The 13,779-nt window shown below is 53.5% G+C and overlaps 1 protein-coding gene across 2 annotated transcripts in view; it reads right to left on the bottom strand.

Moving 5' to 3' along the window:
• Positions 1-13,779, bottom strand: part of PDE6B (phosphodiesterase 6B) — a 32,239-nt gene that overhangs the window by 5,616 nt on the left and 12,844 nt on the right. For both annotated transcript variants that reach the window (XM_004772362.3, XM_004772363.3), the window contains exons 4-14: positions 6,848-6,988; positions 6,682-6,756; positions 5,326-5,390; positions 4,429-4,495; positions 4,196-4,243; positions 3,306-3,455; positions 2,934-3,077; positions 2,418-2,483; positions 1,880-2,026; positions 609-716; positions 141-250 (exon numbers count right to left, since the gene is read on the bottom strand). In XM_004772362.3, coding sequence (XP_004772419.1) covers positions 141-250; positions 609-716; positions 1,880-2,026; positions 2,418-2,483; positions 2,934-3,077; positions 3,306-3,455; positions 4,196-4,243; positions 4,429-4,495; positions 5,326-5,390; positions 6,682-6,756; positions 6,848-6,988 — 1,121 coding nt within the window. The remainder of the gene's footprint in view (positions 1-140; positions 251-608; positions 717-1,879; positions 2,027-2,417; positions 2,484-2,933; positions 3,078-3,305; positions 3,456-4,195; positions 4,244-4,428; positions 4,496-5,325; positions 5,391-6,681; positions 6,757-6,847; positions 6,989-13,779) is intronic.

Here is a 13,779-nt window from a genome sequence, read left to right as displayed (position 1 = left end):
TGGCCTCTGGGTGCCCCTGCAGTTCCCTGCTCGCCAAGGAAGGGGCACCCCAACCCTCAGTGAGCTCTGGGCTGGCCCCTCCCTGGGCCACTGGTCATATGCTCCCCCAGAACACCCCAGGCACCCAGCGTGCTGCCTACTTCATCTGGTACAAGTTGTTGGTGCCGCGGTGGTCAATGTCGTGGCACAGGCCCGCAGTCACCATGGCGAAGGCCTCCAGGTCCGTGTAGTAGCTCTTCAGCTTCCCAGTCTGAGGGTACAGGGCCCTACAGCTGTGCAGCTCCAGTGGTCTCCCCCGCCCTGCCCCGCTCTGCCCTCCCCTCCCCTCCCCTCTCCTCCCCGCTGCAGGGGCGGTTGGGGGGGCGGTGGGTTGGATGCAGGCAGGGTGGGGAGGGGTGAGAAGCTCATGCTGCTGCTTGCCTCAGCCCAGGGGCCCTCCTGCACTCCTGGGGTGGGGGGTGCACCCCACCTCCTCCTTTTCTCTGCCCGCGAAGGCCCCCACCTCGCTCGCAGAGGAGCACCGGCCTCCAGCACCTGTCCCTCACAGGCCTGACCCAATCGGAGGGGGGGCAAGGGCGGCTCCTGTCATGCCCATGCTGGACACGCACCATGAGTAGCGTGAACATGGTCTGGGCCACGTTGAAGCCGTGGCGCCAGTTGTGGTAGGTGATCCTCCGGTAACCTTTGCTCACGGAAAACAGAAACCGCACCAGGACCTGAGGAGAGTCGGAGGAGCATGGGCTCTGAGCACGGTGCAGGAGTCCCCCCAACAGCCTGGTGTGAGAGTCCTTCTCCCAGCCATTTGCTGCTGGCCCCTGACCACTCTCCTGGGTGGGACACCTATGGGGTGGATGAGTGGTGGCGGGCAGTCTGAGAGGGGAACCAGGAGGGGACCAGTGTCAAAGCTAAGAAGAGCTCCAGCTTGCAGGGGGCCTTCAACCTATTGCCCAGCCCCAAATTGGGAGACCCCAGGCAAGAGGTATGGAATGTTTTGGAAGAAAAGTTCTGTTTGAATGGCCCATGTGTGGGCTCATGGCATGGACAGTGGAGAAATAAAATGGAGGCTAAGGGTCCAGAGATGAAGGGGCAGGCCGGGGGCGTGTGAGCCTTCTCCTACAAGGGCAGTTACCCCTGGACAACAGGGTGCAGGCCGAAGGGGCCTCTTACTCATCTGCTGTGATTTTTGGTGCCAGAAAATCATTCTGAAATTTTAAAAAATTCTAGTAATCATTTCTCTGCTTTTTGCTTCTGTGTTTTCCTTTAGTATGTAGTAAAATTTCTTTTGAAAATGCCAGCGTGCTGCACCTTTTCTCAGAGGAGGCACGAGGAGGGACGGTTCCCTCACTTGCACGGTGGGGAAGCAGACACTCCCTGAGGTGTGAAGGTGGAGGCAGGACAGCAGCCAGGAAACTATCAGAAAGCAGCAGGGCTCAGGGCAGAGCTGGAAGGGCCACCCCTCCACCCTGGGATGACCTTTGAGGGGTTCTCTACATTCTTACTGTGCAGATGGCTTTTGCTTTCTGGAGCTCATGGGCTCCTGTTTCCTCTCCATCCCACGCCCAAATCCCACTCTTGCCTAATGATGCACTTAATGGTCAAATTGTTTGGAACAACCATTGACCAAACATTCCCTCCACCCATCTAACCAGTGATACATCCATTCAATCATTTATGCTAGGCACAGTTTCTATAATGAACATGGCTGTCCCCAAACTCTCTGTAGGACCTAAGACTTCTGACCACATCTCTCCCACCTCTTGGGGGACTTGGGACCCCTTAACTATGTCCAAATTTTATCTTCCAGTGGATCTGGGACCCCTTGCCACAACCCACCACGTCCCAGTGGATCTGGACCCCTTCCCATAAACCCCATCCCCACCTCCTGAGGGATCTGGAACTTTCGGACCACGCCCAGCTCGTAGTACATCTGGATGCCACATTTGACCAGCTCCAACTCTGTGCACTCCAGATCAGAGAAGTGGAACTCATAGATGTCGAACTTGGTGGGCCCTGGCAACACTTCCTTCTGTGGGAGGGATTGTGGGGCTGAGGGAGGCAGGCTTTTCTCTTCCCCTCCCAGGATCCTTTGCCCAGTCTCAGATGTCCCAGGTTTGTGGTGACATCTGCCCTTCCTGTGGCTGGCCACTCATAGGACCCACCATGAGAACAGAGTTGTTGTCGGGGAAACAGGTGCAAAGATAGGCACATTAGGAGATCTCTCTCTCTCTCTCTCTCTCTCTCTCACACACACACACACACACACACACACACACACACACACACGGACCCAGGCATAGAGACATGCAGACAGCAGCAAACATCAGATGACATGCTCAGGTCTCCTAGGATTGAGGAAGTCACCCCCGACCCTCAGGCCCCTCCAGTCTCCACCTGAGGGGTGGGAGTCAGATTCTGACCAGGATTGTCCCCAGCTCATCCTCCTCACAGTCGGCAGGCTCCTTCCCCAGGCGTTCCCTTGTTGGCTAAGAGAGAAGACAGCTGTGTTGAGACAGAGTAAGTGTCAGCTATACCCCTCATAAGTATGGGACAGGGTGCCAGCGTTGCCTACACCCCTCATGAGTGTGGGACAAGGTGACATCAGGCACAAGACAGGAGTCCCAGCTGGAGCTTCTAGCTTCGGAGAGAAGTGACAGTGGCTCCATTTCCTGTGTGTCCCTCCTTGCCTCTCTGGCACTGTTCTAAGCTCTCCACATGGACAACAGGGGGAGTCCTCATACAGCCTGACCAGGAGGGCTCTGACCAATCCCTGCTCACAGCTGAGGACGCAGGGGAGGGACTGCCCCTGGTTGTGCAGAGCACGTAGGACTCCCTGGCTAGCCCGGCCCTCTGACCACAGGATATGCCCCAACTGCAGGGATGCACTGTCTCCCCCCTGGGCAGGAAAGGGGACCAGGGCCTGACAGGAGTGGTACCAGGATCAGCTGGATTTCGTCCTTGTCACATCTCACGTGGTATAGAACCATGTCCTGGGCGATGTCCTTGCGGTTCTCCAGCTTATTCATCTTGTCGTAGGTGTCCGTGTTCAGCACTGACCAGCCCAGGAACTGCGTGAGGGACTGCAGACACAGCAGCAGTGTCACCACCCTGTGTCCTGGTGTGTGGAGTGCTGCTCCAGTGCCCTGAGTGCTTTCAAGCATCCTCCAGGGCCCTCACAGCTCCTCTGGTCCCACTCTCCTCGGGCCTCATGCTGCTAAAGCAGGTGGCAGGAAGGGTCTCCACATGGCTGGGTCCCATGCCATCACACAGGCGTCCCTCCAAGAGCTGCCCCTGTGACACATGTTTACCTCCATGAGGACTTCATCCTGCTCATCAAAAGGCTTCCCATCTTTCCTGTTGTAGAATGTTGCAACCCCCACAATCTCCTCCTTTTTGTTGACGATGGGCATGGAGAGGACATTCTTGATGACCCACCCCGAGTCGTCCAGAGGCCCTTCCTGCAGGGAGAAGCGTCCAGAGATGCCCGCTCCTCTGGGTCTGGCCCTGACTCAGGCCTGTCACCCAGCAAGCACCCATTTCATGTCTTCTGCCCTCAAACTGTGGTGACTGGGTGGCTCCTCTTGTCTGCTAACTCCCCGCCATGCGTGAGAGCTCTATGTCCCTGGGTTTGTGTTGTGACTTCTCCCGCTAGATGGAACTGGGGCTCTATGCCCCCAGGGCAGCTTCATGGTATGAATTCTGCGGGCACCCAGGATCCCCTACGGGCACCCAGGATCCCCTGTCTTAGGAGGCTCCCACGCTCGATTGTCTTTGCCGCCATGATCTTAATGTTGATAATAATTGTTGAATTATTGCATTTCATTCTGTGGGCCCCACAAAATATGCTGCTGTTCCCATGTCACATTCCACTGACACCTGGCCAGTGAAAGGTGGGTAGTGGCCAGTTCCTGGAAGAGTCTTGGAGACCATTTGACTCTTGGCCTTCTCCAGAAAAGAGCCTGCTCTGGTCGTGTGTCCCCAGAGGAGGACCCAAGGGGCAGACTTGAAAAGCCCCTTGTGGTCTGGCCTTGCCTGCCTACTCATAGACCCGTGCCTGGAAGTGTGTGTCTGCTGTGGTTAGCCCCTGAGATTGTGAGGTTGCTTCTTAAGGAGCGGAAACGAATTTGGTTCATCGTTGCTGAAACACAATGTGTTCTTCCTTAAGTAAGCATACTTACTCTAATAAATGAATAGATACCTGAAATTTGAACATTTCGTCGGCGGGGGCATTCATAATGTTACAGATCTGGAAGAGGATCAGGAAAACAATTTTACCTGGAGCAGCTCAATGTACGATAGGGTTCTAAAGACGACTATCCAGCCCGATGAGCTCTACGTAGGTGAGGCAGGGCAGCTGGGAGCTGGCAGGGGTGCACAAGCTGGCAGGAAGGGCCGGGGCGCCAGGCAAGGGCAGGGCCTCAGCAGACTCACAAAGCCACTTTCTGCCACGTAGGTTGGAAGACCACTGGCCAGGGCCCAGTGATCAGCTGGGGGTGTGCTGGGGGAGAGAGCAGAGGGTCAGATGGTCGGTGGGTTATTAGATGTGCACGTAGATTTTGGCAGAGTGTGTGTGTTAATGTTGATTCCCTTTTCTGAGCTCTGGGTGTGGTGGGAAGGCTAGCAGGTTGTGGACTCAGGGGGAATAAGAGGAGGCCAGGGGTGTGGTTTGGGGGTATCTTTACTGTTTTATCCTTCCTCTGCCTATGCTGAGGCCCCTCACCCTGGAGAAGCCCTTTCCTCACTGGGGGCCCCACTCTTCAGTCCAGCCCCTGGAGCTCAGTGTCAGTCACCTGTCCTGCAGGCTTAGCACCTGGATCCCAGTCCCTTGGTGGAACTTGCAGGATGGGGTTCTGACAGGCTTATGGGTCACATGGCCGTGCAGCTACAGAGCGAGGAACGGCGAACACCTGTCCCCAGTGTCTCTAGTTTGGAGCCCTGACCTGCCCTCAGCCTAGCCTGCCTACTACTAGCCTGGATATCCCCATGGATATCCCCTCCTCCCTGCCCTATGGGGTGGGCCTTCTGGGGGCTCCACCTGCGTGGGTGGCTGGGTGAGCTAAGATGAGACCCTGAGGGACTCAAAGATCAGTTATTGCTGACAGGACCACCTGGATAGCTCACCTGGGCCTCTGGAAGTCCACTCTGGACGTCCACGGTGCCTCCTTCCCCATCCCATGCTGCCTCACCCTCCAGCATAGGGAGTAGCCCTGTGTGAGGGACCTGCCTGAGGCTGCTGAGCCATTGTGACAAATCCCCAAAGCCCACCGGGCCTGGGTCTGAGGGTGCTCTGCCTTCAGGTGATGCGTCTCCTAAGACCCTGGCACTTACGGGATGACCTTGATGTCTTCCTTGCCATGGAGGATATAGTCGATGACTTTGTAGAAGACGATTTCCTGCAAAATGGACCGCAGCAGTCGTGAAGGGCTCCCTGGGATAGCTCCCTGGTGGGAACCTCCCTGAGGGTGAGAGGAGCTACCCAGGTGTCGTACTGGACATGCATTTGCACACAGAGCACACACCACACGCCCACAGTTACACACAACCTCAAGGCACACATGGATTTGCATACATGTGCCCACACATTTATACACAACTACATATGCACACATGGACATGCACTCAAGCACCCACAGAGTAACACACCTCACGTGCACATATTTTGGATGCCACATGCGCCCACACACTTACACACAACCTCACATAACACATGGACATGCACACATGTGCTCACACCCACACAGTTACATGCAACCTCACATGCACACATGGACATGTACACGTGCACCCACACAGTTACACACAACCTCACGTGAACACATGGATGTGCACACATGTGTTCACAACCCCACACCCATACAGTTACACACAACCTCACATGCACTCTATGTACATACACACAGACCATCACTGACACTCATGGAACACACAATACACATTTGGTTTGCATTCGTCCTCATTCTGTCTGTGTCCCACTCAAGCCCACACACAAACAAGGTCCGGGACCCCTTCAAATGTATGCACGCAACCCACCCAGGCCAGTACACACATACACAGACACACAAACACTCAACTGTGGCAAGTCATGGTCACAGCCAAGCCATGAACAGGGACTCTTCTACACACTGGACCCACAATCCTGTGAGGAAGGCCCAGTTATCAGCCCCATGTGACTGGTGGGAAGACTGAAGCATGGCCAGGTGGGGTAGTGTGTGCCAGATTGGGTGTACAATAGTGACAGAGGTATCTGCCCCTGCTCCCATGCCCTTTTGACACTGCCTTTCTCCTGCCCATGCACACAGGTGTGCACCCACATGTGCACACACATGTATACATGGTTCCACACGGGAGGTGCTCCAGTGATTTAAGGGTGGGGCAGCTGCTGGTCATTCTCACTGGGCTGATAACCCCATCAGGAGATCTGCACCCACCCCAACCTGGCCCCAGAGCATGGTCTGGAGTCACTGGGGACAGCAGACAAACACTCAGCGACTGCCCTCCATAGCAGTCAGGTAGCCAGCTGGCCCCCAACCATCTGTCCCCACAGCCCCACATCCTTCCTGTAGCCCTCCCTCTCCCACCCTTGGTCAGGTTGGCACAAGTCCCTTCCCCACTCTGGAGTTGTAGTTGGAGCCAGGGAAACCAAGATACATGGGCTTGGTTTGTCCCCCCTCCACCATGACTCACACGGCCGTCGGGTGTGCGTGGGCCTGAGTATGGCTGGGCTTCTCCCATTAGCACAGGCCACACGTCAAAGAATTCCTGAGCAGAGAAGAGAAGGGACAGAGTTAGTGAGCCCTCACAGGAGCAGGACAAGGCTGGCCAGGAGTCCTGTGGAGAACTGAGGACTCACCTTCTCCTTGGTCATGTCCAGGAGGCCCACTGAGTACCGGTCACAGTTCAGATACGCACGCACAGTGTAGAAGGCCTTGTGGAACTGCCTCTCGATGTCTGTCAGTTCCTCAAACACCTTGTTAGCTGACCACAGCAGCACCTGGGGGCGGGCACAGCTGTGAGCCTGTGGCCACACAAACACACCTGGGTGACAACGGCAGCACCTGGGGGGGGGGACACCTGTGAACTTGCGGCCCTCCACATCTGGGTGACAACAGTAGCAGCTGGGGGGGCACACCTGTGAGCTTGTGGCCACTCCTCACCCTCCACACCTATATGACCACAGCAGCACCTGGGGGGGGGACATCTGTGAGCCTGTGGCCACCCCTTCTCCCCACATGTGTGACCATAGCAGCACATGAGGCGGGGATACCTGTGGGCCTATGGTCACACACACACACACACACACACACACACCCCTATGTGACCACAGCAGCAGCTGGGGGGCACAGCTGTGAGCCTGTAGCCATACACACCCCCAACACCTGTGTGATACCCAACACACATGTACACATGCAACTGACCACAGAGCTCCAGAGGGACACTGCTGATGGTACCCTTCCGATAGCATCTCCACAGAGTCCCATCACCCATGGTTTCATCCAAGCACATGACTACCTGCTCCTTGACCCAGGTGCCCTGAAACCTCTTGGAAGGTAAAGCCTCCAAGCTTTGGCTACATCATTGTCACTCACTGTCTGGTGCTGGCCTTAGGCTAGGTTAGTGAGTGAAAGAGTGAATGCATTAAAATTTAAAGGCAAAACTCTAACCAACCTGCCTTCCCTAATCAGCCTTGAGAAGCTGGGTTTGAGAGCACGGATTCATTGCATTTTGGATGCCACGGAATGAGTTGAGAGTGATAGTTCATTGACATGCTCCATGAGGCCCTGGCCGGACCCTTCCCAGGACATTGACTCACAACTGAACACCAGGCTGCTGTCCAGTCTCACTGGCCAAGCTCAGAGGAACTCCCTGAGGCTCTCCCCTTACCTGCCTGGCTCAAGTTTCTCAGTTTCCTCAGCCACTGCCCAAAGACAGTTGCCTTCAGGCTGCACTACTCACAACCTCATGTATCTTTTGGCCTGTATTAAGTGTTCCTTGGTACCAAGACTTCCCTGCCACCATGATTCTTCTTTGCATGGTTCCCCTCCAGCCAGCCCCTCTCAGGCCCTCTGCAGCTGCCCACCCTTTGCTGTCACAGATAGGAATGGGCTCTGGAGACACCACTTGCCCTGGAGTGCTCTCACCAGCAGGCAGCTTAATTCTAATGCTCTCCATTAGAGCACAAGGCTCACGGAGACCTCTTCCCACCCACCACTCTCCATTGGTGGAGGAGGATTTCCTGGTAGCCTGGCCCTGCCCCGTCTTTGTCCATCAGTCTGCAAGGCACTCCCATGTGCCATAAGCACTCACTCTGACTGACCACAGGGCCTTTGTACAAGGTCTGTCCTCTGCCTTCACAGCACTCATTCCAGAACTTCCTCATCTTTGAGTCTTAGTCTAAAGTCATCTTCGGAATAACTGTCCTGAACACTTGCCAAACCTGATCCTTACAACACCCTATTTCATTCTGACCTCATAGAGGCACAGTCTCATTGTCTCCCCACTCCACCACTAGCTCCATGAGGTGGAGCTTTTCCATGGTTAGCAGAGTACCTCACACCTGTGTGTTTGCTGACTGCAGGGAAGGCTGTGAGGTTCGAAGCTCTAAGGCAGACAGTCTGAATTCCAGGTCCTGGAGCCACATGCCACTTTTGACAGCTGGACATGCACAGCAGGGGAGGGCAGGACTCGGTGTTCACTCATGCACTGCCCTGTGTCTCCTTCACCTTTGAGCTGCTGGCTTAGTGCCCCAGTCCTCCCTGGCTAATGGCTTGGATACAGAACTCTTTACTCTTTTTCTCCACACCTAGTGAGTAAGGGTGCTGGTCTGCTTCTTTTCAGCTCTGTGACCTTAGGAAGGTCGGCTAACTTCCAGACCTCAGTCTCCCCACCTGTAAAATGGGTATAATGATGTTTTTCTCTCAGGATGCTGGGAAGAATGGTGGAATAGGAGTCGGGCTGTCAGAAGAGTATGTGGCTTTTAGGAGTCCCATGTGTGAGTATGCGTATGAGTGTGCATATGAATGTGTTAATCATCTGTGTGTCTAACTCACAGTTACTCCCTGAGCTCCCCCTGTGTACAAAGCCCTGGTTAGGACCAGAACACACACCAGAGCAGTAAGAATGAAGGGAGGCCAGCTGCTTAGAGATATCTGGGACAGCTGGAGATCTCTTGGTCCTGCTGAGTGCAGGGAAGGGGTGTGTGTCTGGGCAGCACATCTAAATTTTGAGCCGCCTGAATACTTTGGTGTCCAAAGCCTGTCCCCCAGGAGGAAGACAATGGGGAGGAGGAGGCCTTGTACCTCATAGCACAACACGTAAGGGAGACTCTTCCTGACCCCCCACCTCGTCCCGTCCTTCCCTCCTGGCAGAGCACCTCTTGTCACACCCTAAGCCTCCCCTTCTCCCATCAGACCAGGGACTAGTCATCACGCGCTCGTCTTTTCTCCAAAATAGGTTCTCATTTGGCCCTGAGGAACTTGGAGCTCAGTGGGTCTGATGTCAGGCAGCCTGGCTCACCGAGGGCCTCTGCCCTTCCTCTATTCTTCCTGTTTCCTTTTTAGCTTTCTGAGTTGAGTCTGGCGCACACAGGGAGCAAGTGAGGTGGAACACAGCTGGATGAATTTTCATGTCAGCACGCACCTGGGTCGTCAGGATTTAGAGCACCCGGTCAGCACAACACCCTCCCCGTCCCTGCCAGGCTCTTCTGAGCTCCGGCTCTGGAGTGTTCTGGGGCTTCATCTAGGCATCTTCATGCAGTGCCTGTCCTAGGTCACTCTGGGGTGGTTCTTCCTGAATCTCCAGTGCTTTGGGCCTCCTGGACACCCTTGCAACCTGGGACCTTCTGAGTCTGCTCCTACTCATCCCATTCCTAGGACAGCCTCCCCCTGCCCCAGACTCCAGACCAGAGGTCCTTGACCCTGGCTGACATCCTCCATGTTGCTTGCTTGAGATTAGCAGAACAGGACCCTCAAGGAGCAGCCATAAGGGTCAGGGGGTGGGCCTCAAGCTTCCCTTCCTCCTTCCTTCCTTCCATCCTTTCTCTTTTCCTTCCTTCTTCCCTCCCTTTCTCCATTCCTTCCTTCCTTGTTTCTTAAGCAGACTCCACACCCAGTGTGGAGCCCGACGTGGGGCTTGAACTCACGACCCTGAGATTAAGACCTGAACTGAAATTAAGAGCGTGCTACCCAGGTATCCCTGGCCTCAGATTTTCAAGAGAAGTTAGAAACTCAGATTCTTAAGTAAAATCTCATCTTTAAAATAGAGGAAATTTGTTGAGTCGGTCTAGGACCTTGTGTGGCTCGGCAGGGGCCTCTGCCTTTCCCTGTCCCCTCTTTTAGAGTGTAACTCACACCTCATTTTCTGGACTTTGACCACTCCCTGGGGAGTGGTTACCCCTTCTTGACCTTAAGCCTGTATCTGCTGTCCTCAGCACACAGCACACCAGTGCCAGCACTTGTGATGTGAACCAAACACTAGGTGCTTGAGTGACCAGGAGCCATGGTCAGCTGGATGCTGAGGTGTTGCCTTTCACAGATTCATGCTTCAAAATGGGAAACCTGGGATAATGGTGAGGGCTCCCCTGGTGACTTTAGAAATAAGGGGTATCCAATTGCATTTGGGGACAGATAACACAGAGGCCTGCAAAGCCTCTGGAAGGGAAGGCTGGCCTTGCAAGGCCCAACCGGACACTCACATTCCAGGTGGGCGGTGTCAGGATGCCTGGGGTCTGTGGGGGCACACAGGAAAGGTGGCCTGGTGAACTGCAGTTGGCCTTGGCTCCCAGAGCTCTTACTGAGCTCCTGAGAGCTGGTTGTCCAACCGTCAGGAATTTTGAGGGCCAGTCGTTTAACCCAGCCATTATTAAAGTTAAATGATGTGAGCTTAAAAATTAGGAAAATTATATTAAGACAAGGGTATAAATATGCACCCTCATTGTTTCCTTGTTATTTCACTATAGTTCAACGTTATCCATGCTCCTGGGTTATTTATGGTGGAAAGATGATCTGCACTCTGGTGCATCTCTTCCCAACTCTGTGTCCAGTAACACCACAGTGGGGCCTTCACGACAAAGCCAGCTGGTACTGCCCAAGGTAGAGAGGCCTGCCAGCCCCTCCTTGTTGTTTTCTGACCCACATGCTCTGACTTCTGAGTGTTTCCACTTGTCCACATGACAAGAATATGAGGCCAGCAGTTGAGCATGCATGCTGTCTCTATGGCCTTCGGAAACTGTCCTGCCCTGGGAGGGGACAGGACTCTGGTCTTCACACTGAGCCAGCAGGCCATGGTCACACAGGCAGCCTAGAAGGTCAGAGAGGCCAGAGTCCTGACCAATGGGGCCCTTCATCTAGCTTTTGGTGCAATCTGGACTGTTGGGCAGTGGGAATCATTCAGCTAAAACGGGTCAGTTTGATTGCAGTAGATCAGGGAGAAATTCCAACATCCCTAGCCAAACCTAATGTTTACCTTGTTGCTTCTGTTGCCTCTGACCAAAGCAGCTTAGCTTCTTTCAGGAAGGGATTGACAGGAGCCCCTGAGTGGAGCCTGCAAGAAGGGTGGTCAGTAGGTCTTGCCTGGAGGATGGAGGGCTGGTCTGAGGGACTATAGCCCTGTTGAGGGGTTGTTAGGACCCTGGAAAGCTGCTGAGGTTTGAGGAGGGCGGGGACAAGCTGTGCTGGAGGACTGCTTTAATTCCCAGATGCCTGCTTTACTGCAGCACAATTCAGAGAAAGAAAGGACCAGGGACCAGGCTTAACTGGAAGCAGTTTGGGTGCCAGTCTCTAGTCACTGGCTGAAGTTTGGTCTCTTTGGAGAAAAAGGTAGATCTACCTCTCTAAAAAAAAAAGGATTGTGAAGTAGAGCCCCATGCTTTGTGCAAATTAATTAGGGTTCTTAAAAATGTTGCTCACAGTGTGAGGTATCAGAAACAGCTTTCTACCTGGACTAGGTGATGTCAGAGTAGGAAATCAAAGCACACAACTAGACATGTACATCCACGGTGGAGCTCTCACTTCAAGTACGTCTATACACGTGTGTGGTCTGAGCAACAGGAAACAATGCGTTTCCAGACAGTCTGTTTTCCCTAAGCTTTGGCAGTTCACTTCCTGGAATGATCTTTATTACCTGGTTTAGATCTGGGATAGCTAGACAACAGAACAGACAAAAATCCCTGAGTTTTAGAATTCACTTCTAGGTGGGGGCAGGGGGATCTAAAACATGAGCAGCATGAACTGCCAGATGGCTTGTTACGTGGAGATGTAGGGAATACAAAGGAAATATAGGAGGCAGGTCTAGGTAGGGAATGTGGGGCTTGAACAGGGATACTCAGGGCAGGGGAGATCTGTCTGCAGAGGAGCCACCGGTGTGTGGAAACAGCGTTCTTGGCAGAGGGACCTGCAGATATAAGAGCAGACAATGGCTATGGGGGACAATAGCTGGGATGGAGCAGAGGGTGGGGAGAGACAGAAGCAGGGGAAGAGGACTGCAGGGGAGTCCCTGAGGCCACCCAGTGACATGACCTAAGTTTTCAAAGTAGGGCTCTGACTGTTGAGTGGGGGTGGGCTTGACAAGGTGCAGAAGGAGAAGGATCCTGAGATGCGTCCATGATCTTGGCAGACTGGGCCCTGATTTGTGTCTATAAAGGGGAGCAGTCAAGCGGGGGGTAGTTGGAGAGGGAAGTGGAGGCTCAGTGACACAACAGGCAGAGAATTAAAAACCTGGCTTCCCCAGGTGACTTTCCTGGACGGAACTGCCCTGGGGACCTCTGGGCAATACCACATGGGGGAGAAGTGTGTGTGGTAGGACAGAGCCAAGAAAACGCTCCCAGACTTGCCTCTCTAAGGCCCACACCTGGGATGCTTGGGATGGGCTTTGAATCCTGGCCTGAAGTCACTGTTTTGGAGATGCTGCTGATAAGAACTGGGGAAATGTCCACACAACAACCAAGTTAAGGGGCCTGACTGAGAGGAAGCTGCATTATCCATTCCTGGGAGTAGAGGGGCCTACAGAGCAGGGACAGACAGAACGAGAACAACTCAGGACATCAGCCCCAAGGGAGGTGGGCTAGACCCTGCCACGTCAGAGGGATATATAGAGAGGGTGTTTGAAGAAAAATGACAGGAAACTCCCTGAATTTGATGAAATACATAAATATCAACACCCAAGAAGCTCAACACACACCAAGACACATTATAATCAAACTGTTGAAAGCTGAGACAAAGAAAACCTTGAAAACAGTGAGAAAAGTGACTTGTCACATATGAGAGATCCTCACTAAGGCTGTCTGCAGATTTCTCATCAGGAATCTTGTCTGGAGGTCAGAAGATAATGGGTTGATATTAACAAAGTGCTAAAATTAAAAAAAAAAAACTGTTCGAAATTGAGAGAGAAATGAAGACATTCCCAGGTAAATAGAAGCTGAGTGCATTGGTCAAGACCTGCCCTGCAAGAAGTGTGAAAGGGAGTCCTGCAGTGGAAATGATGGACACAAGAAAGGGACTTACAGATATATAAAGAAATAAAGATTTTAAACCTTTTTTTTAAAAAGATTTTATTTATTTATTTGACAGAGAGAGATCACAAGTAGATGGAGAGAGAGGCAGGCAGAGAGAGAGAGAGGGAAGCAGGCTCCCTGCTGAGCAGAGAGCCCGATGCGGGACTCGATCCCAGGACCCTGAGATCATGACCTGAGCCGAAGGCAGCGGCTTAACCCACTGAGCCACCCAGGCACCCAAGAAATAAAGATTTTAATAAAAGTAAAAAGATGGGCAATTATAAAAGCTAGCATTA

The sequence above is a fragment of the Mustela putorius genome, unplaced genomic scaffold (genome assembly GCF_011764305.1).
Source record: "Mustela putorius furo isolate JIRA1106 unplaced genomic scaffold, ASM1176430v1.1 tig00000083_pilon_pilon_pilon, whole genome shotgun sequence".
NCBI classification, from domain to species: domain Eukaryota; kingdom Metazoa; phylum Chordata; class Mammalia; order Carnivora; family Mustelidae; genus Mustela; species Mustela putorius.
This window is presented reverse-complemented; position numbering and strand designations above follow the sequence as displayed.